Raw genomic sequence first — 26,664 nt, forward strand, 5'->3', positions numbered from 1 at the left:
TGTGCTAAAACCATCGGCAGAACATTGTAGAGAGGCAGCAAAGTACAAAGCAAACTACCTCTATGGGAAAAATACGTTTTGAGACACACAATACTATTTTTAATTTATTGCCATCCTTTAAACAGTTTCCTTCGTGCCTCATTTTTAACTCTTAGCCCTTTTTAATGTTGCTCACAATTACTAGGACACTATCTTTCTTATTCTTATTCTCTGTTCTCACCTGAAAAATCCCATCAAGCTGTTTATTTATCTTCTCAGGGTTTAGCATGAGATGTGTAGCAGTTCTGTGACTGTAATACACATCCTGTGTTTTAAGATTTTTTGCATTCGATGTCCAGAAAATATCTTAAAAATACAGTAGTAGATATGTTTACACACAGCACTGTCCAGTCACCTGGCAACTTATGGAGGTACTCTGTTTTTGTTTTCACTCACTATAGATAGGTATATAAGTCCAACAGATGGTTTTCTGCACATCTATCCATCTACTACAAACGATATCTGTGGTTCTTTGGGGGTAAAATGTTCAAGTAAAACATTTAAAAAAAAATACTGTCTTTAAAAAACAAAACAACAGAAAAGGTTGAATTAAAAAAAAAAAAAAGTGTGACTTTTTGGCCAAATGATCCTACTTGGAAAAGCTGGCATATAAATCACTCTTGCTTATTTTGATTGCCCTGGTAAAAGGCTTTTGCCCACTCTTACAGTCTTTCCTGTCTTGGTAATTTATTATACAGAACAATCCACGCTGCTTCTCAGTCTTATAAATCTTGCAGTAACTTTTGTGCTAAAAGAACATTTGGAGTTGAAATATCGATCTGATTTGAATAATGAAGACAAGTATTTGCTGAGTAAGAGACTTAACAGGAAAAACAACCACAAACAGGTATCTGATTTAACAGATGCTGACTTTCCAAAAACAAGAGAAAAATTCTCAAAGACAAACAAATAGCTGATTGGGCCCCAAGACACAAAGTAAGGTACTGAGCCACGGGACACTTCAAAAATCTAATTTTAAATAGCACTTGTCATAAAACTTAGTGTAATTGAAACAAATCACTTTTCTCAACATAAGCAAAGCAGAAATCTCTAATAATTAGACTCCTTAGATGTCCCCCCAGGGAGGCAAACATTAACCTTGCTTATTTTATCTCTGAGTTACTTCCTCAGCCTTCTAGGCTTCTTTAAAACAAAACAAAACAAAAAACCCAAAAACCAAAAAGCGTGGATGCAATTTTTATTACACATCAATTTCTCCTATATACCACTTTCTATTATATACCCACATGAATATATAAACCCACTTCTTCTGAAATAAAAAACTTTTTATCAAAAAGATGGAAACACCTCTGTTAGTTTCTGAAGTTTGAGAATGTAATTTCATGCACGAGGAAAAGCATGAGCATAGTGAAGAACAAGCTAAAATTGAGTTTAGCCAGAACAGTAATTGGAAGAGGTATCACTGGAATAATGGACGTATTTAGGAAGAGAAGTATTTTTTGTTTCAAGATACACAATAATTCTGAAAGGAAAAACAATACATTGGAGGGAGATGGATCAAATTTAAAAAAAAAAATGGTAGCCCTAACTATGGTAGTAACTATATTAAGAGAAGAGGAGGGGTTGCGGATAAGGCTCAGCAGCACGGCACCTGCCTGGCAAGAGATGATATACATACCCTGAGAGACACTATGTATTGAGATTTCCTATCCTAAAAGGTATTGTGGATGCCTATGTGTGAGGAACTTAAGGAAGTAGGAATCAAAAATGGCCAAAGTTTCTACTGTAGCTTATTCAAACTGGAGAATAAGAATTTTACCTACGGTATGAAAGACAGGAAAAATATCTCTATGCTCAAATTGGCTATTAGTACATAAAAGATTTTAATAGATCACAGAAATACAGCCTACAGTGTTATCACTGAGATAAAACATGACAACAGGGCTTTTCAGAAGGGGAAAAATAGACTATCATACATATAAATCCTACATAAAACACCAATCTCAAAAATTTTGAAATGGGAGAATGAAAATATCTCAGAATCAAAGCAGTATGTTATTTGCTAAGAACTGCTAATATCCCTTTTAAGTAATATATGTTTGTTTGCTTCTGTTTAATTCAAGACAGAGGATGTATTTGGCGTGTTTAGTTAGGAACTGTGATGTAATGTCAAATTACAATTATGAAGTCAGCTCCAGATCTGCAGCTGGAAAATCTATAGATATGTATAGATATGTAGATATCTATACATATCTATAGCTTATGTAATAGCCACTAAAAACTCTAAACTTGCAGCACCTGAACTGTTCCTAGTCTGAACTGAGATGAAATATAAAAGCAGGGTGAAACTGAAAGAATTTATATATGTATCTGTATATATGTATATACAGACATATATACACATAACTTCCTTCTCTCCATATATATAATACACATTTACCTATTATATTAACACATTTATCAATTCATCTATTACATTCATATATACATAGCATGTGTGTGCACACATTCATGCACACATACAGTCATCTTAGTATCTGTGTGGATTAATTTCAAGACTACCTTTCCCCATACCAAGTTCTAGATGTTCAAGTCTCTTACTAAAAAATGGTGTTTTATGTGCATATAACTTCTGTACATCCTCATGTATACTTTGAGTCATTCTGAGGTGATTTATAATCTTAATGTTATGTAAATAACTGCTACACACTACTATTTAGGAATTAATGTGAAGAAAAATAGTTCATACAATTTCATTTCATACACAGTGTTTTTTCCAAATATTTTTAATCAGTAGCTGGTTGAGCAGTAGATCGGGAGGGCTGCCTATAGCGGAATTTTATACTGGCTACATTCTGAAATGATACTATTTGAGCTATACTGAGTTAATGTATTATTAAAATAAAGTTCACCTGTTTCTTTTTAATGTAGCTACTATTGTAGAAAATTGTAAAACTCGGCTAACATTACATTCTAATGGACAGTGCTGGTCTAAGGCAAGGAAAAAGCTTGGGAGAGAGTTCACCCCATCCATTACCCACCTTCAGCATCCTGCCTACTTGCTCTACTATTCCAAACTGAAACACAGAGGACATTTCCTCTATTTCCTTAATATAAACTAATCTTCAAGGAGAAAGGAAGCATGCAAGAGGGCCTATAGTCTTCCTGATCCCTCACTGACATAACCCCCGGGTTTGTCATTATTCTTGGATATTCTACCATGTACTACTCCATATGCTCAAGAGACAAAGAAGTAGCTCACAAAAGAGAACTCTAGCACCATGGAAGATTTTATCCCTGCAGATCTAGCTCCCCAACTTAATGATTCATGATAAACAGCCACTGCCTTTTTTTTTTTTTTTTTGAGGAAAAGTCATAGTTAAGGAATATGTGAAGTTAATGGAGAACCTCTGTTTTACAACTCACTATGTAGTTTCAAGGAAATAACTATGCTTAACTTGCTTTCCCTTCTGCAAAAAATGGAAGATTGAAATAAACTAGCTGTAATGTATCTTCCAATTCCAACATTCACTAAACAGTCCAGAAGTAATAATATTTTGTTAAGCTTAACACACACACATATACACATACTCTGAAGTATTAAAAACCTGAAATTATTTAAATCTTTTCATAAGGAAATTTAAAGTTCAAAAACTATACACAGGTGGCAAGTACAGTATAGGCATGGGTAATATCCTAAAATTTCAGTCATTTCAATTGCATTTAAAATAATAATCAGTATCTATTCCTAGTTCAGATGTCTACTGCTGATATACCATAGTAGTTGAGACATGACTCTCCAATTTGGCACTCTTAAATCGGCAAATGCTTCTCGGCATACAGTAAAATAGCACAGTAACAAAAGAATATATGACCTGAGAATAATTTACTTTGTCGTACATTTGAAAACGTTTTTGGGACCCAAAATACCACTGGCATGTATGTCTTTCTTACCTTTATAGCTCATTTTATTCTATTAATATAATATCATTAGAACTAATGTAAACTAATCTGGCATTCAATAGGAAACATTTGACTGATATATTTTTGTTTCTCATTTTGTCTTTCCATCCAGACCAATAAAAATTGCAAATCTAGCAGAGATGCAGTAGTTAACTGTCTGTCCTAGAAAGATCCCAAGTTAAGCAGCCACACTGAAATATATGCACTAAATGTTGTATTACTTAAGACTTCATCCAAGCAGCAGGTCTCAATTCTTAATCTGGTCTCTCACAGTTTAGTCTGGCCTGAATCTATGAGGAAGAAGAAAAAAAAGAATCTCCTCTTCTACTCAGTAAGTCACTGTTTGTTCAATACCAGCAAGCAGGCAACACTATCTAGATATTATAAAAGTGCAATCCAGGCAGAAATCAATTAGACTCATAAATCTATGTGTAGTACAGAAGTGCTAATTTAGGTAATAGCACACAAAAACAAGACAAAACAAAGCACACTTTTACATAAGAAAAACAGAAAACCTAGTTCAATACTACTATAATATCTATTACAGCCAAATTTCAAAACAGAAAAAAAATAGATACATCAAGGATTTCTTCATATCTTTTGGCTGTTCTTTGCAGATCATCGTCCTTCTCTGCAATTTTTTTTTGTAATCGATTTGTCTCTGCTTGATGGCTTTCTAAAAGTTCAGTTTCCACCTCCTGGGCCTTACCTAATAAAAAGAAGACACATTAGTCAACACTAAATACCTGTATCTCAGTTTTTACTAAGAGCCCTCCTTACAAATTAAGCAAAATTTAGTAAGCATTACAAGATGCTTAATACTAAGTCTAACAATGACCAGATGATCAAAAGAGGAAAGCTCTTTATTTAGGCTCCTTCATGGAGCCTAAATGTCTTTATAAGGCAATTATTAACTAATGTTTTCAGGTTCTTTCAGTTGCTCCTGCTCTACTTGAGTCACTGTCAGGCAGGGCAAAGTAGAGAACTTTCTTTAATAAGAATCATTTTTTCTCCAACTTAATGACTTATAGCATTTATCACAACAGCAAAAAAAAGAATAAGCTTAAACAATAGTCTCTGCTGATTGTGATTTATTTCTTTTTGAATTTAAAACTGTACTTACTGATAGTATCTTTTATGGTCATTTCCAGCTCCTGTTCTTTTTGTGCCAGCTGGGTATTAAACTCCCTCATCAGCTGTTTTAATGTAGAATTGTGCTTCAACTCAAGATCTTCCTGCTCTTGTCTGAGTAACAAAAATATAAGGTTAACTGCTGCCACACACAAAAAAATTGCAGAAGTTACCTGGACTTCAACACAGTCCACACAATACAATCTCACTGGTAAACAATCTTAAGGTATTTGTGTGTGATCTAAGAACTGCAAATTTCTGGAAAGACGAATAAACTATAACTGGCTCTAGAGGGAGGTCTGGAGTCTAAAGAATACTTTTCCTACTTTAAATTTCCACCATAGGCACCTGTGCTATATAATAATAATGCTATTACTAAAAATAAAAAACCCAAAAAGAAAATAATTACTTGCATATATAACTAGTAATTATGAACTTACACTGTCGCAGTTTTTCCCACTAACTTGACAGAGAATAACACTACGTATTTTTTTAATTTAACCTGTTTTTAAATTTCTCTTCAGTATTTTAACTCACTGAATTTATGTTTAACATTTTTTTCCTAGTGTTTGGTGACTGAATCCAAGGGAGAGCCCTACCATTGAGCTATATTCTCAGCCTTTTGCTATTTTTTTAAACTTTGAGACACAGACTTGCAAAGTTATTAGGCTGCTCTCAAATTTGTGAGTTCATACCTCAGCCTCCTGAGTGGCTGGGATGATAGGTGTATACAACCATGTATACAACCATGGTTGTACACATTTACACTCTGTGAAAGTGAAGCCTCCAAATAACTTAAAAGAATTGTATTAGGCATGCATGCTGCGAGCGCACACACACACACACAATTAAAGGGAAGTGCCAAAATAAAAACTTACTTGATTTTTTCCTTCATTTCCTGTTCACATTCTTTCTTTAGTGTGTCTAATTCTTGCTGATGCTCCTTCCTTAGAGTTCGAAGGTCTTTCTGTAATCTAACAATCTCCATGCTCAGTTTCTGCTTTTCTCGCTCTGCTTCTGCTAATTTAAACTGTGGGTCACTGTGCTGGGCTTCCAAGTTACAAAGCAATTTGGGTTGCATCGTATGTGATTTGGAATTTTCTTCAGTATTGTCTTTCAAAACTTCAGTGAGTTTATTTTGTCCATCAATGTGTTGCTGTAAAGCCTGTAATTTTTCACATTTTGAAATCAACTCTTCCATTTCAAGTCTATGCACCTCCTTCTCTCTTAATAAACAAGAGTCTAGCTCTTTTATCTTTTGCTCCAGCATCTGACAGGTTAGTTCCTTTTCCTGGAGGGTTTCTTGGACATCGTAAACCACATTTTCCCAGTTTTGCTTTGCCCCTTTGTTATTTTTACTTCCCTCTTCTTTTACATGCTGAGATACTATTAAGGACTTTTTCTTTTTTTCTTTAAGTTCTTCTTGAAGAACTTGACCCTCCTGTTGTTTTGCCTCAGCATGTTCTAACTTTAACAAGACCTCCTGGCATTTGCCTTGCACTTCAGAATGAGACGATGTAACTGTCTCCTCTTTTTCCTGTTCTATCTTTTGCAGCACATTTTCTTTTTCAATTAAACTCCTTTGTAAAGCATTGATTTTTTCTTCATATGCTTCTTGCTCAATGCTTTGGGGATCTGCTTCTTTTTGTTCAGTACATGTAGTCATATTTTCTACTATTTCTGATTGTGGAGAATTTTCTAATAACTGAAGTTTTTCTTCTAAGAGGTGAATCTCCTTCTCTCTTTCTTGCAATTTTTTACTTAGCTCATTCAAATGGCTTTCTGTACCTTTTTTATATTGCTGTTCTTTCTCCTCCATTTGAGACAACAACTGCTTCTTGATAGCAGCAATTTTTTGTTCTGCTTTTTTCTTCAGTTCTGCTATTTTTGTGGCACTTTCTAACTCAACTTTATCTTCCAATGCTTTTAATTCCTCTTCTTTGTTTTTCACATTTGAATTCGCAGATTCCAATTCTTTCTTCTTAGTTTCAAGTTCAACTTCCATAAAAGACATTTGCTTTTCAAGCCTTAAGACTTTTTCCTCAACTTCTTTAATCCTGTTGTCCTTTTCTTCTCCTAAGTCTTGAAAGTACTTAAGTTTCTGAACCAATTCTTTCTGTTCATTATCTTTCTGTTGATTGTAATTTTTAACAAGTTCATTTAAAGATTTAATTTCAGTTGTTTTCTGAGTAATATGATTCTCTAATTCCGTAATCCTTGCTGTTTGAGTCTTTAACTCTGTCTCTAAATCACATTCCTTTTTTTCCATCTTGTTCTTGTTATCTTCCATTTCACACTTTAGACATTCAAATTGTTTCTTTTGTTGATTAAGGTCTTCCTTCAATAAATGAATGCACTCATCTTTTTCACTAGCTTCCTTTGTTTTTAACTCAAGCTGCATTTGAGATTCTTTAATAGTGTTTTGATACTGTACAAACTTTAATTGTGCTTTTTTCTTCCATTCTGAGAATTTGTTAGACCAGTGATCCACCTGCTCAAGAGCAGAATTTTTTTCTTTACTCAGAGTATCAACTCTCAAGGATAAATCTTGCACCTGGTCCTGTAATTCATGTTGTTGTTTATCATATTGCTTACTTAGTGAGGAAATGGCTGCTTCTTTTTCAGTTAGGCTGATACTATTCTGAAGCTGAGCATTCAAATCAGTTAGCTGTTGTCTAAGAATGACCATCTCAGATTTCTTTTCTGTAAGCTCTTCTTTCATCAGTGTGACAGCATTGATGTTTTCAGATAGTTCTTTTTTTAGCTGTGTGATACATGACTCTTTTTCTGAGGCAACCTGTTGTTGATTGCCTCCTTCCTTCTGTAGGGCTTCCTTTTCTGTTACAAGACCTTCAATTTCAGCTTTCATGCTCTTAATTTGATTTTCCTTCTCTTCTAACTGATGGGTGGCCTGTTGAAAAGAAGTACTTAGTGTATTTTGCTCTTCTGTTAGTTGTCTGAGTTGTACTTCTAATTCAGAAATTCTGCAAATTTTCATCAGCAGTGCCTCCTTAACTTTAGTTGTGTGATGCTGACAATGAGAAATCCTAACAACAATGGCATTAGTTTTATTATCACAAATGTCTAGTAGTTCATTTGTTTTAGCTTCCAATAAAGCTTCAGTTTTCTTACAGTAAGTATCTACCTGAAATGTTAGTTCCTCAGACAGTGTTTTGAATTCTAAGCTCTTGTTCTCTAGGCTTTTCTTACTTGTTTCATGTAAAGATTTTAAGCTCTGCAATTCCTCATCCTTGGTTTTCAACTTATCTGTCAGCTCAGAAACCTTAAACTTATCTTTTTCTGTCAGCATTTGCAGTTCAATTAGTTGCTCCTGAAGAGAAGTATTTTCTTTCAAAGAATGATTCAAGTCAACCTCTAGCTTTTCAAGTTGTGCTCTGAGTTTAGTTTCATTTTGTGAAAGAGTAGTCATATGAACACACTTTTGATTCAACTGTTCCTGCAAGTCATTTAATGCTCCATCCTGCTTAACACCTTCTTCCTTCAGCAATGTTATTTTGTTATTCATCTCTTCTTTTTCATACCCACATATATGGATCTTTTGTTTCAGTTCTGCTATCTCTTGTTCTTTCTTTTGTAATTGGATTTCATATTTTTCCTGAAGTTCTTCAGCTTGTTCATTAAGTTTCTTTTCCCAGCTTGAGACAACATCATTGAGTTCTTGCTGATGTACCTCTGAGAGACCTTCTATTTGCTCCTTCTGGTTTGTTTCAAGTCTTGACACTGCATCATTGATTTCAGCTGAGTTAGCCTGTGACATTTCCAATATTTTGGCATTGAACTGCTTTTCTTTCTGACTAAGCTCTAGGACAGTATTTTCAAGCTCTTTTTTAAGTTTGGCTTCCTGATCCACCAGTTTCTTCTTTAATGTTTCCTGTGTCTCCTTTGCTTTCTGCTTAATTTTTTCCATCTTCTTTTCTTGATTTTTAAATTTAGTTTCATATTCCTCATGCAATGTATTAATACTGTCCTCCTTGGCTGACAATTTTTGCTTGAGAATCTCAATTTCTTTACATTGTTCTTCTCTTATTTGCAAATTTGTGTTTTCTTTTTCTATCAACATTTGCTTTGTCTTCTCTTGTTCAACATTACTATCTTTAAGTTGGGACTCATACAGCTGTGTTAAGGATTTTAGTTTTTGCTCCATTTCACTATTCTGTTTTTCAAGTTGCTGCATTAAGTCTTGCACCTGTGTTTTATGAGTATCTAACTCAATACAAACATTTTTATTCTGTGTTTCAACTTCAGCTATCTGACTGGTAAGAACAAATTTTTCTCTTTCCAAGTTCAGTATCTTCTCTTGCAACCGGGCCACGTGCTGCTCATATGCTTTTGCCTGTTCATGTGTTGTGCTCTGTTGTGACTGAATAAGATCCAGTGTAGTAGATGCCTGCTGGAGTTCCCCTTTGGATTTTTCAATTTCTGCCTGTAAATTTTCTATATGAGCCTGCTGTTCTTTCAAATGCTTGTTCTTTTCCTCTAATAGAAGCCCCAGTTCATTAATTTGCTCTTCTAATGCCTTCTCAGTTCTCTGCATAGACATTTCTCGTTCTTTAATGATTCTGTCAACATGCTGCTGATGTTGATTTTTCTCTTCATCCAGCCTGGCCTCTAATTCCTGCTTCATTTGATCTGTTTGATGTGTTAGAACAGAAAGTTGCTCTTCCAGCTTGTTACGGGCTTTTAATACTTCTGACAGTTCAGAAGATAATGATTCCAGTTCTGTTTGCTTTACATCAAGCTTTTCTAAAGTCTTTTCATTCATCTCTTCTATGTGAGCCTGGAAGAGACTCTCTTTCTCTTTCAGTAAGGTTTCTTTTTCTAGTTCACACTTTTCTTTAAATTTTTCCATCTCAGTCTGATGCTGTTGCTTTAAGATTTGGAGTCTTTCAGTCCAAAGATTATCCTGCTGATGCTGCAGACTCTCCAGTTCTGCTGTATGTTTTTCAGTCATGATTTTAAGTTCTTCATTGTGCTTATTTTTTTCAGCTTCCAAATGAACAGCTGAATCTTCTGATTGATTTTTGTTTTCTTGCAAGCTTTTTGCCAAAGAACTTTCCAATTCTAGAATTCTCTGTTAAAGAAAATGGATTTATTTTTAGCAACAATACACAAATATAATGCCTACCACCCAAAGGTTAAAATTCAGAAAAATAATTTTACATTTTAGACCAAACAACAAAATGACAAGAACTGTTTGTTCTGAATTATTAAAGGAATTATTTATAAAGAATTGCTATATTTTTAACATACTTCAAAATTATAGATGCTTTCTACTTATTTGGCTAATAATTTCAATGACTACTTCTTTCAAGGATATTCTAACTGGATAGTCAAGACAGAAATAAATCAAAATGCATAATAATAACATATGTAAGAAGGTGGACATTTTCTTCCCATATTTATTGAAAGGGTTACAGTATAATACTTTATTACTTAAATAATTTAATTTGTAGGAAAAAAATAATGTATCTGATTTTTTTACTCCATAAATTATTATTTGGAAGGTTTTCTTTAAAAAGGTACTTACACAAATTTTACCAAAGATTGCTATTATCTCATAAAAATATCAGTTTTTATTCTAAAGGAAAAGAAGCTAAGTAAGAGAGAGCCATAGAAAGTCAGAAGGAACTAAAAAATCCAATCTCTACATGTGACTGGTAAGGAAACTAGCATAATTAATTTACAAAGCTAGCAAATGTAAGACATAAGCTCTTAAGCGACTATTTCATTTCACTATGCCACCTCCTATAAATATTAATAATGGAAAAAATAAAACCCAATTTGGAAGTGTATGGAAAAATAAAGCAAAATTTAGAATTGTGGGTAAGGAGTGTGACTGTTTCACGGTCTAAGTCAGAGCAAAAAGGTTAAAATCCAAATAGAATGTTTTCAAAATAGCACAATTCAAACTATTGCTAAGGAAAAGGATCCAGCGGGGGCTAAGGTGTGTCTGTGTATATATACATACATGTGCATATATAAATATACATACAAACATGTTCAATATAGGTCTATGTTTATTATGGAACACTTGGAAAAGTCTTAAATACAAAAGCAGGGAAATGGTATAACTGGATTCTGATATAAGCAAAAAATGATGTCTAGGACATGATGTGAGATAAAGGTGGACAAGCAAGAAGATGCTAGAAGAAGTACTAACTACAAAGTGAGGCCACTTCCTAGAGATCAAGAGTGAGTGGAAAATGAAGCAGAGATGTCATGAAGCCTGAGTGCAAAGAGGCAGAATGAGTGGCTGATGGAAATATAGCTAGCTAACAGGCAAAATCAGAAGCACCATGTAGTAGATACAAACCCAAACCCATGCTCATAAATAGTACACACCACCTAAAAATGAAGGGCATATATATACATAAATCTAACCCAGTAAACAAAAGTTGCTCTGAAACTACAATGACTGGAAAGCTAATATTGGTCTCCATAGACAAATAATTTCATAGCCCTGGAGCCCACACATTGTTTAACTTACAGTCCTGTAAGTTTCGGCTTCTTGTTGAAGATGCTGAAGTTTATTTTTACTCTCTCTGAGAATCGCTTTTTTCTGTAACTCTAACTCTTCCAGGGCCAGAGATTCTTGCTGCTCTTTTTCTTGAGCGATCTTCAAATATTCTGATTGACTCTTCTCCTGTGCCAAAAACAATTAACATCATCTTAAACCTACATAAACCTTTAGCAATCCCAAAGCATTTCCACAAGAATCCTTTTTTTCATTAGATCTGCATGCATCTCTGTGAGATAGGCAACACCACCATTTCTCTCATCTGCAGAAATGAGATTACTCTTGTTATGAAAAGTTCTGTTCCAATAAGCTCCTTATGTGTACTCTCTTTCCATTACCTAAAATATTTTACAAAACACTGCTGAAAGTGAAGGATCTCATAACTTGCTACTTTGCTTCTGAGATTGGTACTTCACCACTAGGTCTAGAAACTAGATTTTAAATTTATAAACTTCATGCAAAACACCTCCTTCCAATAGGGTTCACATGAAAAAGCAAATCAAAATCAGAAGATTACTTCTGAATACAAGGAGAAGATCAAGAAAATATCTATAAAACAAAGCCTATGTTACTCTTTTCAGATGATCTGGGTTCTAACACACCCTCAGTATTGAAGTTTCTTTGTCCTTAATATGTATCAATATTTATATTTACATTTGAGGTTTTTACTATTTTGAGAAACTCTAGAGAACATTTTTAATGTTAAATTAGCAAACTAAGTAATAATTTCTCGACTGAACTCTAATTACAATAGTGTACCTAACTATACTTATTGTTAGACATAGATAATTCACAAAAGTATTTTCAGATCATTATACTCTGGTGAAGCATAATGCTTTAAGGAATGATTATGTTCTACATTACATTGATTTTTAAATTTTTCAATATATTGTATTGCCTAAAGTATGTGTGCACACACTCCTGGTGACTTAACCCAGAGCCTTTATAATGAGTTACACACTCAATTCTTTTTTAAGTCACTAGACTCACCAAGTCAGGCTGGGCTCAAATTTGCAATCCTCCTGCCTGGGCAGGTGTGTACCACCACATCCAATAAATATATTTTAATTTTATTTTAAAGAGGAAAAAAAAGAAAAATCAAGAAACAAAAAATTTAAAAAATAACAACAAAAGCAAAAATGACAACAACAAAACGTTGGTGGGTCAGGGACCTAGCTCTGTGGCACAAGTGCCTGCCTGGGAAGCGAAGATCATGAGTATCTGGTACCAAAAATTAAAACAAAACATAAAAACAATGGTGATACAGGATTTCAAAACAAGATAATAGGAATTTAATAATGATTGTTATACTGTATACTGGTATCCTCAAAGTAATTGCTCAGACTACCAGATACAGGCATGCAAGATTGATCAAACGATATAATTTCCCTTTGAGCAGTTTCTTTCCCATTTACTGCATCTATTGTAAGTTTTGGATCTTACTATCTCTCAGTTTGTTATACTAGTGAGAAAAATACAGGCAAAAATACAGGCAGTGTTTATACAGGCAAGTTCAATTTATCACATAGTAGAGTTTCTAGTTGCATCCATTTACCAATAAAAGCTTCAAGTTTATCATTCTTTATGGCTGAGTAGTATTTCATCATATAAAAATATTACATCTTTTTTTTATCTGTTCCTCAGCTCATGGGCATTTGGGTTGTTTCCAAGATTTAGCTCTTATAAATTGTGCTGCTATAAACATGGGTACACATATATCACTGTGATATGACATTTTCAATTCTTCTGGGAAAATACCCAGAAGGGGGATACTGGAGTCAAAATCTTTCCATTTTCTGAATTCCTCTTCAATTTCTTTTTCAGAGTACTATAATTTTCAATGTATAAATCTTCTACATTCTTTGGTTGATTGATTCCTATTTCAGTTTTTTAAAACATTATTGTGAAAGTTGTGGTTTCCCTAGTTTCTCTCTCAGTGAGTTTGTTGTTTGTGTATAGGAATGCTATTGACTTTTGAGTACTGATTTTGTACCCAGCTATGCTGCTGAATTTGCTTATTTAGTCTAGTACTCTATTGGTTGAGTTTTTGGGGTCTTCTATGTAGAGTATCATACCATCTGTGAATAATGATAACTTCTTCCTTTCTTTATTTTTTTTTCTCTCTCTTGTCTTATTGTTCTGGCTCATGTTTCTAGAATTATATTGAATATGACTGGTGATAGTGGACTACCTTGTCTTGTTCCTGATTTTAGACTGAAAGCTTTCAGTTTCTGACCATTTAATATGATGCTGGCTGTTGGCTTATCTTAGATAGCTTCTATCAGATGGAGATAAAGCTAATCTATTCTGATTTTCTGTAGGGTCTTTTTTTTTAATAATGAATGAGTACTGAATTTTATCAAAAGCTCTTTATGCATCTATTGAGATGTTCCTGTGATTTTTGTCTTTCATTCTGTTAATATGGTATATTACATTTATTGATTTGTATATGTTGAACCACTCCTGCATTCCTGGGATGAGTCCTACTTGGTTGTGGTATATATAATCTTCTTGATGGTTTGCTGCATTCTGTTTGCTAGTATTTTACTGAGGATTTTTGTGTTTATGTTCATTAGAGAGACTGGCCTTTGGGTCTTTCTCTGGTTTTGGTATCAAGGTAATATTTGCCTCCCAGAATGAATTTAAGGATAATTGCTTCCCCTTTAATTTCACTAAAGAGTAGTACTGAATTAAATCATCTCTAAATTTCTTGTAGAATTCATCTGTGAACTCATCAGGACCTGAATTTTTTTGTTAGTTAAGTTTTAATTACATTTTCAATTTTATTAACTGATATTGGATTATTCAAAAGTTTTATACCATCTTGATCCAGCTTTGGTAATTCATGTTTCTAGGAATCTGTCCATTTCGTGTGTTTTTGATCCTACTAAAGATTTTTCAAAGTAGGTATTGATGATCTTCTGTATTTCCAGAGGACCTATAGTCATTTTATCCTTTTCACTTCTTACTGCATGAATTTGAGTTTCTTCATTTCTTTCTTTAATAAGGCTGGGTAGGGTTTATCAATTTTATTTATTCTTTCAAAGAACCAACTTTTCAATCCATTAATTCCTTCCATTGCTTTCTTAGTCTCAACTGCATTTATTTCTGCTCTGTTATTTATAATTTCCTCTCTTCTTTGGGCTTTGAGCTTGGCTTGTCCTTTTTCTAGAAGTTTGAGGAACATCACTAGGCTATTTGTGTTTGTTCTGTTTTCCTGATATGAAAATTTGCCACTTTAAATTTCACCCTGAAGACTGCTTTCATCCCATAGGACGTGTGCATCCCACAGGTTCTGGTAAGCTTTATTTGCATTTTCATTTGTTCGTAGATATTGCTCAATTTCTTCTTCAATTTCCCATTGATTGTTCAGTAGGATGCTACTTAACTGCCATATGTTTATATAGCTTTTGAGCTATTGTCATTAATTTCCAATTTCATTGCACTATGGTCAGATAATATACAAGGGATAATTTCAATTCCTTTGCATTTACTTAAGCATGTTCTATGGGCTAGTACATGATCTATTCTAGAGGGAACACCCTATAGTACAGCTGAGAAGTATGTATATTCTGATGTTGGGAGGAACATTCTATACACATCTACTAAGTCCACTTGTTCACAAGTTTGATTCAGTTATTTCTTTGCAGATTTTTCATTTAGTTGCTCTGTCTCTTTGTAACAATGGGGTGTTGAGGTCCCCCGTTATAACTGTATTGTTGCTTATTTGATTTTTCATGTCTATTAATATCAATCTTACACATTTGGGTACTCTCATATTTGGTGCATATATATTTATGATTGTTACTTCTTACTCTTGAAGTTTTCCTCTACAAGTATGTGGTAAGCTTCTTTATGTCTTTCAATCACTCTGAGTTAGAAGTTCACGCTGTCTGCAAATAGAATGGTTACTCCTGTTTTCTGGGGTCCTATGACATGGGGTAATGTTTTCTATCCTTTGAATTTCAGTCTATGAATTTCTTTTGAGTTAAATGTGTTTCTTATATACCGGCTATGTTGGATTTTGTTTCTTGATCCAGCCTGCCTGTCTGTTTCTTTTGATTGGTGGATTGAGGCCATTTATGTTAATGGTTATAACTGGTATGTATTGGCTTATCTTTGTCATGTTATCTTTCTGCTTTTGTTCCCTACTTTTCCCTTCTGTTTAACTGTTTGTCCTGCTTGTTTCTGTTGTTGTTCTTGGAATTGTGATCATTTTTATCTTTTGAAGGATAACTGTGTACATTAATCTGGGTTGGAAATGTTGACTTTCAGGAATTGAAATACTTAATGCCAAGATCTTCTTGACTTGATGGTTTGTGCTGAGAAGTATGCCATGAATTTAATAGGTTTTCCTTTATAGGCGATCTGTTTCTTTTCTCTAGCAGCTTTTAATATTCTGTTCTTATGCTGAGTTTTTAGTATCTTGATTATTGTATATCAAGGTGCAGGTTTATTTTGGTTATGATAAATTAGAGCTCTATATGTTTCACTTATCTGTATGTCTGGTTCTTGTCCCATGTTTGGGAAAATTTCTATTACTTCTGCAAATATCTTTTTATGTCATTTGTGTTGTCTTCTTTTTCGTCAACAGCCATTAGTCTTATACTGTTTCTCTTTGCATCATCCTACAGCTGTTAAATTATTTCCTGATTCATTGCTATTTTTAAGAGAACTTTCCTTCTATGATCACTAGCTGCAATCCTGTCTTCAATTTCATTTATGCAGTTTTGCCATCTTTCAATGGAATTTTTCATTTTTTTGTATTATCTCCTTGAAGTGTTTCAGGTATTCTGATTATTTCCTGTATTGTTCATTCAAGGTTTCCATCATTTCCCTATGTTCCTCTATTTTTTTTTACAAATGTTTTCTTTGGATATATTTACCAATTTTTTTTCATTATGTTTATAATTTCTGCTTTTACCTGAGAGATTGTGATCTGATTTCCTTTATAACTTCCTGGGGCTGTTTCTTTACTTTCATTGCCGTCATTTCAGAAATTTCATCCATGTCTATGTCTCCTATACTTGATCTGAATGGGCTGGAAGTTCGAGATTGCATTTTGTTCTTCGGCTTTGGCATTCTCCTGTGTTCTTCCAAATCAGTCAGATGGTAAGTCCTAGTTACTTCCTGTGCTAGTGGCCCATCTGGCAGCAGGCCTCACTAAGTGTGGCCGATAGCTGTGGGTCTCTGAGCACAAACTCCTCGTCCCCATGGTCCTCAGAGACAGTTCCCAGGTGTGAGCAGGTAGTTGGGTGCAGAATCCCAAAACCTGCAGGCCTCATCCAGGGTACGCAGATGAGCGTGGCTTGCTGGGTGCAGACTCCCAAACCCTGTGGACTTCACCGAAGTTTACTGAGCGACTGTCGTTCACTGAGCACAGACTCCCAAATTCCATGGGCCTCACTAAGGGTTCCCAGATGACTGCAGCTCACTGAGTACTAATGTTTGAGGGCTTCAGAGATAGTAAATATATTTTAAATGCAATTTTTCTGTATTTGAATAAAAGTAACTAGAAAATTTAAACTTGAATTAAGAAAGGAAGGCAACGGTGGCACACACCTGTAACCCCAGTACTCTGGAAGGCTATGGCAGTATGACTTCAAGTTCAAATTTAGCCCGGAAAACTTAAGAGACTTAGACCCTGACTCAAAATAAAAATTTAAAAAGAGTTGGGGATGTAGCTCAGTGTGAAGGCCCTGGGTTTCAATCTCCAGCACTGCAAAAACAAGAAAAATAAAACAAACAACACAAAAAGGAAGAGACATGTATGTGTCTTTCTTGTTCTTCTTGGAATATATCTTAATATATCAGTTCCTAAAAAACAATACTAATAATGTCAGTGTTTAAGGCCCAGTGGTTCCAAAGACCTCAAATTGCTCTAGAATGAAAGTCCACAGTGGGCCTTCATTAAAGGTTTTTTTAGCACTATTTCCAATTTCACTTAAATTTCACTGTTTTCCTTAATTTCCATGCCCCATTTGTTTTCTTGTTCCTATTTTTAATTTGTATTGTTGTTATAAATATTCTTACAGATTTCCGTAAGTTCTTATAAACTATTTATAGACTAACAAAAATTTCATGTCCATATATATGTAAATTTAACAATCACACACTAATTTCCTATACTTTAGTCAACTCAACAGTATGTAAATTCATGTGCCTATTTGTCCCACAAAATACAATGGGAAACTTGCTACCTTGGTTCAAGAATTCTTGCTATTAGAAATTACCTGAAGTGTAGACCCAACTAAAAATGAAGAAAACAGTGTATGAAAAGAAATTAGAATTCTAATGACTATTTCTCATCCTTTTGCACTGATCACATTTTGAAATTATATATATTATTTCATGACTTCATATTAAAATGAACTGTATTTTCAGTATTAGCATTCCTTAGAGTAATTTGTATACAAAAGGCTTCTACAACTGAAGAAAAATATTTCTTGCTTTAAATTTTGAATTATACCAGTTGAACAAATTTTTCAGCAAAAACATGAATCTTTGCTTTTCTGGTTACTAATCTTGTTAGTTTGGTAAATTTTTAAAAATTTGTTTATTCTTTGGACAGCATACTGACTTTTTTTTTTCTTCTTTAAAATATACTTCAGACGAACTTTGGAAGTACTGAGCTTTGGATATATTCAGTTCATTGAGTTTTTAGACATTCTTCCCAAATTATGGAGTCACTGTTTCAATTAAACTTTCTTCTTTTTTTCTCTTAATTATAGATAAATGGAGTGTGGAAGGATAAACAAACTGATGAAAACTTTATTGATGGGAGATCAATAAATTTAATTTTAACACACTACTAAGTTAATAAGCTCTGATGGCCTTTTTTTCACCTACCTCCTATCCTCAGGTCATGGTTGCCAGTGATCTAACCTTAAGCTAAAAGACAAGAGTGAGAGAGGATAACTATTTCAACTCTGTAAAGTTTAACTATAACAAAAATAAAGTAGGTACTTACAAGAGCTACTTTCATTTGATCCTCTAATTCCCTTTCTCGGGCCTGAAACTTCTTGGTCAATTCTTGCTCTTTGCTGATTAGCTCATTTTCATGCAGTTTCTGTAACTTGGCAATTTGTTCTTCTGAGGATTTCTGAAAATCAGTCAAATAGACAAAGTGAAAATATGTACGTATGTATGATTGCTACAAACTTTACGGAGGACAATTTACTCTGAATGAAATAAAAATACTACCTCTCAAAAAGATGCTATCTTATTTTTAATCTTTTCAAGTTCACAGAAAATAATCATTGTAGTTCTAATGTACATAATTCTTATTTTTCTCATAAAACATTCATGCTAAACAAGTTAAGCAGGAATCTATCACTTTTCTCTTTGAATTGCCTGGCTAAATCCTTGATTTGGGGGGGAAGATGGTGCTATTTGTCATTTTCTTAATGATTTTTACTGAGAGTGCATATTCATTTGTTCACTAAAAGGTTATTTTTCTCCACATAATTTTTTCAGTTGCTTACAAACACATTAGGCAAGGACTTTTTGATCATGTCCTGTGGAGAATTTTCTACTGAAGCAGCTAAACAGCTCTTCAAAGATCTTAAAGTCAGCAAGCCAGGTAAGTTACATCTCAGTTCATATCATGGCCCATTGTGGAGGAAGCAAAGCTTAAATCACTTGAACATTAAATTAATTTTTCTATCCAAGTATTTTTCCTATATTTAGAACATCATAAAAAGATGAAGTCTAAAATAAAACTTAACTCTTTCCTACAAAGACTATCAAAAACACAAACTTAAGTTTCAAAATTATTGCAGCCCATTTCGATCCAGAAATATTCTTACTTTCATTATGTCAACAACTTCCTGTTTCACCCGACTTAATTCCTGTTGAAGACTGGTGCGTTCCTGCTCACTTGCTTTTTCAATAGCTTTTATTTGTTCATCCATTTCTTCTTTCATTTTTCTCCGTGCCTCTTCTGTTTTTTGGGCTGTACTCAAGGCCTTTTCAAGTTCCTCAAAAGCTACAATGAAAATAATAGAAAACAAGTATCTCAAGAAATATTATCACTGAGTTAAAGTGTTTTACATTCACCTTAAAGGAACTAAGAGCAGCTGTAGCAGGACAGGCTAAAAAAACACATAATTGTTCTAAACCAATAGATACTTCTGAGGTGTTCAATAAAGACTCAAGAACTGTTCAGTCACCACAACCAGTATTTTTGTTGCATTCTGGATTACGATATTAAGACTGCTTATATTTATATAAGTCTGACCTCAGAAGTTTGAAAAATACTACATTATTAAAGATTCCTCACTTTGCCTAACCAGTGTCCTTATGGATGAAAGACTTGTCCTTACTTCTATACTACATAACTTCAATTGCTTTTTTTTGCTATATTAGTTCTTAATTTATAATGAATAACTATGCAATATTATCATATATTTAATAGAATATATTTAAGAATGATAAAGCTATTCTTCCTTTTAAAATCTCAAGCATATAAAAACAGCAGGAGTTTTAAGCATTTACTGACTGAATCACATATTTAAACAATGTACTGTTGTTTTTTATCTCCCTCCTCCCAACCCCATCTCAGAAAGGGTCTATGATTCTCAGACTGGCTTCTCCATCACACCACAGTTACCCAAAAATGTACTGTACTTTTGAACTGAAACCTACTACTTGTATAAGTTTCAAGCTAGAGTTGCTTTCAGCTGACTAAAAAAACTAACCAATTAAACAGTGTATGGAAAAACACTACCAGCAGGGAGTTCTTGGGTGAAATAAATAGGAATTCAGACCCAACAAAAATAATCACGTTAGCTAGAGTAGTCAGGTCTTTAAGAAGCTCAAATAGCTCATCTAGCATCAACAAAACCAGAAAGGCAAACTGCAACAACTGGGTAATTTGGCACCAAAAATGGATATGTGCCTATCCAGAGATTTTTCTGTATGTGTGAAACATATAAATATAAATACACAATGATATCCTGTGAAAATTCTACTGTCTGTGTCACTATTTCCTTTCCATTCCTATTCCTTTAGTTGTGACAGAATAGAACACCCTCCATCACACAGATTTAGATTATAAAAAGTCAATACTCAAGAAAGGTTTTCAGTGCCATCAAAAAACATGTTCAAGGAAGACAGTTCCCTGACCTAGTTGTATAAGAAATATGGAAAATTCAACCCAGAGCATCTCATTAAAATGTTTTTATTAATTAAATCTTGTTTTTGAGAGACAGAGGTACCAGCACAGGAATTGCATACCTGAAGACAAACACATACTAAAGCAGTTTCTTACTGGTAAATAAAGTTAGGTATAGAAAACAGCAGAAGGCCAAGCTCTGAAGACAACTGGGATACACAATTTCAGTTTAAAAATTAATTTCTAAGGTAACTATAAATCCTTGATATAAAAAAATCTACCCAATTCATTAATTTTATATACCTACAGTAGAAAACTGATGCTCAAATGTTATAGATTTCAAAAGAATATTAATTCGCAGAAGTCATTTTTAAGATTCTTAATCTAAATTTACTATAATTTGCCACCAAGGTGGTAATCCTTACAAATAAATATGCTGAAAAATAAAATGTTTAAAGAAAGCTTTTATCTAGCTACACTTTTTATAGTTTTAATTTTTATTGGTATATGTTTACTGTACACAAGGGCCTCATTCTTCATAGGGAATTTGTACTGTAGACAATGTATCTTTAATGTATCGTATTTTTTTATTTCCTTCTCCTACCCTTCTTCCATCTTTTGGTTCCATCCCTTTTTGTAAAAAAAAAAAATCTATCCCCCTATTTTCTATTATTTATCTTTTATTGTGTTCTTTATTTATATTTTAGATTTCATATATAAGACAAATCATGAGAAATTTAAGCTTGTGTGTTTAATTTATTGAAAATACAAATGCTTAATGAATTTGGGTGTCATCCTTGTGCAAGGGCTATGTTAAACTTCTCCATATCATTCCAATTTTAGTTGTATGTGCTGCCAAAGTGAGCACTAGCTAACTATTCTATTACTGTATGTTCTTGTGTCAAGCACATAGAAATAACTAGTCATTTGTACTACCATGAAATTTAACTTCCTCAATTAAAAATCGGTAAAATAAGTGACTATGGGAAAGAGATTCTATAGTAGAGTGCTTATTGCTTAGTTTGTGCTGAAGATTTAAATCTGGAAAAGAAAAAAATGGAAAAGAAGTTAACTATTTTTAATGCTGAGATATCTTTAACATTTTCATCATCATCATCTAGCAAGTAATCTTAATCTTTGAAGTATTTCACAGAAATATCGTAAATCAGGCTCTGAAAACCTAAAGGTCATTATGATGTTCTTTTGGAGTTTAATTGGAAACTTTGGTTCATGAAACAAAACTTTGTATGGTCAGTATCTGGTAAATTGTTTTCATTTTTTAAATTTCAAACTTCAGCACAGTATAAAACTAAGTATAATTTTCTCATCTCTCAAAACAAAAATGCTTTAAGTTTCTAGTTAGATATAACCTTCCAAAAAACTGAATTTGCTAAACTTAGTAAATCTTAAAATATGCTTTAGTTTTCCTAAGTCACCTGATTATCCACCATATAATGATTAAAAGAGGGTAAGTTTGGCTCCACAGTACTTTTCATCTATTATGTTTTTTTTTTAAAGGCAATTTCACATCTTAACAGGAATCTTTATATCCAACATCCTCATTCAAATGAGGTAACTGGAGATTCCAAATTTGCTCTTAGATGACAAATCAACTTACAAGGCACTTGAGAACTTTTTAAAAATATATTTTTACTGGTGCCTATTAATTCTACAAAATGCTATGTTTCAATGTGGTATTTTGACATATGCACATAATGTATTCTTACCATATCTATTTCTCCTATGCCTTTTCCTCACACTCTCCTTCCCCTTGTTCTGATTCCTGTCCTCTTGTCTAACACTTTCCTACCAATCAATAGTAGAAATTTAAAACTAGATTTAAGAAACAGTCATTGCAATATTTAAAAAAAACTTTGAATGCTGATAATTATCAAGTTCAGCTGAGTAACACTATTTTTACCAACCTAGAAAAATTAATTACTAGTTGTTTCTGTCAACAAAACATAGTATATTATACCTCTGACAGACATCAAAATCCAGTTTTCTACCTCCATCCTGTTTTAAGGAAATGTTAAAATATTCCTTAAAAAAGCATTAAAGCACATTACATAGAATCATATATACATAAGGTTATTTCAAAGCCATTGTAAATTCTATACTAACACAAAACAAGTCACTCCTTCATAGGAAATCTGCCTCCAACACTGACACCCATTTCAATATCTGAGAACAACACAGTGAATCTACTTAGTAACCAGAAGCATCTCACTTCTGATCCTGTAATGGCTACACAAAACAAAGTGGTATCCACACCTGTAATAGGCTAAAAGTTATTTCCCTGCTCGTTACAAAGTGGAAGTATGCTATAATTACAAGTACTACAAAATTAAGTTCTGAATATCCACAGAATTATCTTTCAATTACCAATAACAAGTAAATAAATAGGGAGGAAAAAAAGCATGCATCAATCACAGCTGACAAGTCTGCCAACATGCAAGAGGGTATAGGAAACCACAGTCAAGACTCACACTGGACAGGAAGGCTAAGCACAAGCTGCCGCAGAATGTTGCAAGAACACACTGTATTCTTCCAAAGTAAAATTCAATGTATCTCAGGCAATCTTTATTTAAAAAAAAAACTTTGAAAATAGTTGTAGTAAAAAGTTTAACCAACCTTAAACATGGTCCTCTGTCAGTTAAGTAAAATACAGAGCAAAACTTTTATTGCTTAACTCCTCACTTTCCACTTAAAATGAGACTTGCATACATTCATGGCAATTATAAAAATGGATAATGCTCACATAGGAGTTAAAGGAGAAAAGTCGACAATCTACAGCTCAATAATCCATTTGTTTATCAAATATTTACTGGATGTTTGCCACTTGCCAATCATATGCTAGGTATTGGACGACATACAGAAAATATTTCTGAAAAAGACAGCTGAACTAGTAAGGAGGGGAGGAAGATAAAAGAATTGTTATACAAAGCTAAGAATACTTAGCTTTCCACCACTTTTTTCTTTCCTCTCCTAAGCACGCTGAGCAGTTATACCAACAAATGCCAGAATTTTGATGCTTCACATTGTGTTACTGTTTCGTTGCTCTGTCCCAGAAACAACCCAGCAACAAAGCTAACAGAACCCAGTCTACTCCCATTGTCAGGAATAAACAAAGATGCAGAATGAGGAAAGACTGCCAACCTCCAAATTAACTGCTAATCCTAAGAAGCTAGCTAACACAGAAACAGTAAACCAATGCTTACATCTCTATCCTGGCTACCTTTGCCTTTTACAAAAAGCAGAAAATGCATGTGGCATAGACTTTAAAAAACAGGTAGCACTATAAAATGAACAAAATGCAAGTTTACAGAAAAAGCAACAAAAATTTTGCTTATTATATTTCTCATCCAATCATGGAACCTCCTTTGTAAATAAATTAAAAAATCTAGAGCAGCAATATTCAGTGTGTGCTTTAAAGATCTTAGAGGTCCTGGAACTCTCTCAGAGGATCTGTAAAGTCCTCCCCTTTCCAAATATCTAACTGTGTAGAGCAAAGTTTGTTTACATTTCAACGAAAACAACATGTGACAATGACTGCAAAAAAACAGCCATTAAAACTCAGCTGTTTTCCATTACACCAAACAACGTGACAAACAAAATTATAAAATAAAGCTATTCTTCCCACTAGATTACATTTTTCAAAATATAGAGGTATTTCATAAAAGTATTCACCCTAACATGCAATAGGTTTGTAATTGTTTTCTTTTTAAATAGATTCGTTTTTATATTTTTAGTTTTAATTACTACTGCAATAAGTAGCAATATTAGAACCCACATAAATGTAGCTGTTTGAAATTGTCAATAAATTGTAAGAGTGTAAAGAGGTTCCAAAGATGAAAAAAGCTTGAAAGCTACATACTGCTTACAAAGGGTGCATAAATAAATGTAAAATACCGCCACCTGGTGGTATAGACCTAATGGTGCAATGCATACAAATACATAGGAGCCTTTGAGATTTTAAAAATACGGTATTTCCAATGTAAATATTTTTAAGCCACTTTCCAAAGTATTTAACAAGACTTACTTTACTAATGTACTATGCTGTGACTTTCAAAAACTTACAAATATATCTAAATTCTCATATATTCCTTACATACAAATTTATGAAAAACCTTTAAAACATCAAGCCTAATCTTGAAAAGGCTAATTAAACTTAATTAAATTGGAGGTATAAAACACACCAAACAATGTATTTTGCCAGTTGCTTATGCCTTCTGTGAAGGTAACACTCTCAGGAACACAAATAAGTGCAATTTAAAATCTATTTAAAATAATGATTGTTTTAATCAGATATTCATTTAGTATTAAAATATGTACACACTACTTATCTAACATGGCATACTTAAAATCTACTTTGCCTAATACTTTTATTATAATTTTTTGCCTGAGAAACATGGAATTTTCTTTTTAAAGCTTTTTCTAAATACCAGTGGTAAGAGGGGGGAGGGAAGCCCTTACCCCAGTCCTGTTCATACAAGGCTTGGGAAAGGCACCATGATTCACTTATTGGCATGTGTGGATGCACAAAAATAAGATGTTTTGTGAGACTTAAAACTCCAAGAAAACTGTTACATAAATTATCAGCAACTAACAAAACATTTAAATACACATGTTATTTTGGTTTATCGTATAAATCTTACACATTGAACACAAAAGTATTTAAAAGATCTTTTATACATAAAATAAATACATTCTACTGGATGTCTTTGGTGTATCAAGCTTATACTATAAAAAGAAATAAAAAGCTTTCCTGTACAAACACAACATGACAATAAAAAAGCAAAGAATGTTATGAGTCAATCCAAATTTTTAAATGCAGCCAATCATATAAAACACATAACTTCAGCAAAGACAAGATATATGAAAGGAAAACAGTGCTTATGAAAGTTAGTGTACTCATTAATCCAAGCAGAATGTGTTATTCAGCCTCTATAATTGTAGACCAAGAACATTTTTAATGGACAGGGGCTTAACACTGCAGTATGGGTTTTTGTTTTGTTTGGTAATGGCTATAACTAACAAAGGTAACCAAAAACAAACAAAACAAAAAACTAAAAGTGTCTGTAAGGCTAAGAATTTATCCTAAGGTGAACATAATGACACATGCCTGTAATTTAAAGCCAGCCTGGACAACTTAGCGCGACCCTTTTCCTGAAAGGAAATTTTCCCTCCTTAACACCTTACAATCTCGCTTCTAAAATCATTTCTCAAAACTGTATCCTGAGAATCAACTCCTAACCAAATTCAAAGTCCTCACCTTGCCTTCTCTACTTCTTATAACATTTCTTACATCTTCCCTCCAAATAAATATTCAGAATTCCTGAGACTTCTTGTGATCATTTCTTTTTTCTCATTTATTTGTCTCTCCCAAACTCATATCTCTGTGGGTAAAAAACAGACTCTGGAACCTTATGCTGGGATTAAAATCCTGATTACACACTCAACACTCTGGCCATGAATATAGACAAATTATATAACTTCTAGGTCCTTAGATCTATAATAAGAACTATAAAATGACAACACTAGAACTATCTCATGGATTTTTAAGAATTAAATACAAGTAAAACACCACTAACAAAGACCTGCTAAAATAACTATGTGCTGGCTAGCAGACATATTAATAGTGGCTACAGCAGGAGCAGCAAGGGCCAACCAAGTAAATGGTGGCTACTGCCACTACTGTCCTGTAAAACCTCTAGAGAAACCAGCTTTTCCTACAGATTTGCAGAAATCAACCCCAGCTTAACAACTGCTGAAAGATACGTCCATTTCTTAATTTCAAATGCCTCCAACTCAATTCCAGTTGAAAAGCTCTGATTATTGCAAAGTATCTCAACAAATTCATCATCTGATTCCAATCTTTAACTTCCTCACTGAGGTTCCCGATTACAACTCCACC

General features: G+C 33.5%; 1 protein-coding gene and 1 non-coding gene across 9 annotated transcripts in view; both read right to left on the reverse strand.

The window, feature by feature from the left end:
• The window catches only part of Golga4 (golgin A4), a 125,813-nt gene that overhangs the window by 25,616 nt on the left and 73,533 nt on the right, over positions 1 to 26,664 (reverse strand). For all 8 annotated transcript variants that reach the window (XR_010051313.1, XR_010051312.1, XR_010051314.1 and 5 more), the window contains 6 exons: positions 19,441 to 19,619; positions 18,603 to 18,734; positions 11,603 to 11,758; positions 5,973 to 10,186; positions 5,087 to 5,208; positions 4,542 to 4,672 (listed from right to left, as the gene is read on the reverse strand). Coding sequence is in view for 5 of the 8 variants with exons in the window: in XM_013156385.3 (XP_013011839.2) it covers positions 4,542 to 4,672; positions 5,087 to 5,208; positions 5,973 to 10,186; positions 11,603 to 11,758; positions 18,603 to 18,734; positions 19,441 to 19,619 (4,934 nt within the window). In the remaining 3 variants the exon portion in view is untranslated. The remainder of the gene's footprint in view (positions 1 to 4,541; positions 4,673 to 5,086; positions 5,209 to 5,972; positions 10,187 to 11,602; positions 11,759 to 18,602; positions 18,735 to 19,440; positions 19,620 to 26,664) is intronic.
• LOC111757914 (U6 spliceosomal RNA) lies at positions 21,508 to 21,615 on the reverse strand. Its single transcript, XR_002792164.1, has one exon. It is a non-coding gene; the product is annotated as a U6 spliceosomal RNA (small nuclear RNA).

This window comes from Cavia porcellus, unplaced genomic scaffold (assembly GCF_034190915.1).
Source record: "Cavia porcellus strain 051 isolate PalLab524CR breed Dunkin Hartley unplaced genomic scaffold, mCavPor4.1 scaffold_13, whole genome shotgun sequence".
Taxonomy (NCBI): Eukaryota; Metazoa; Chordata; class Mammalia; order Rodentia; family Caviidae; genus Cavia; species Cavia porcellus.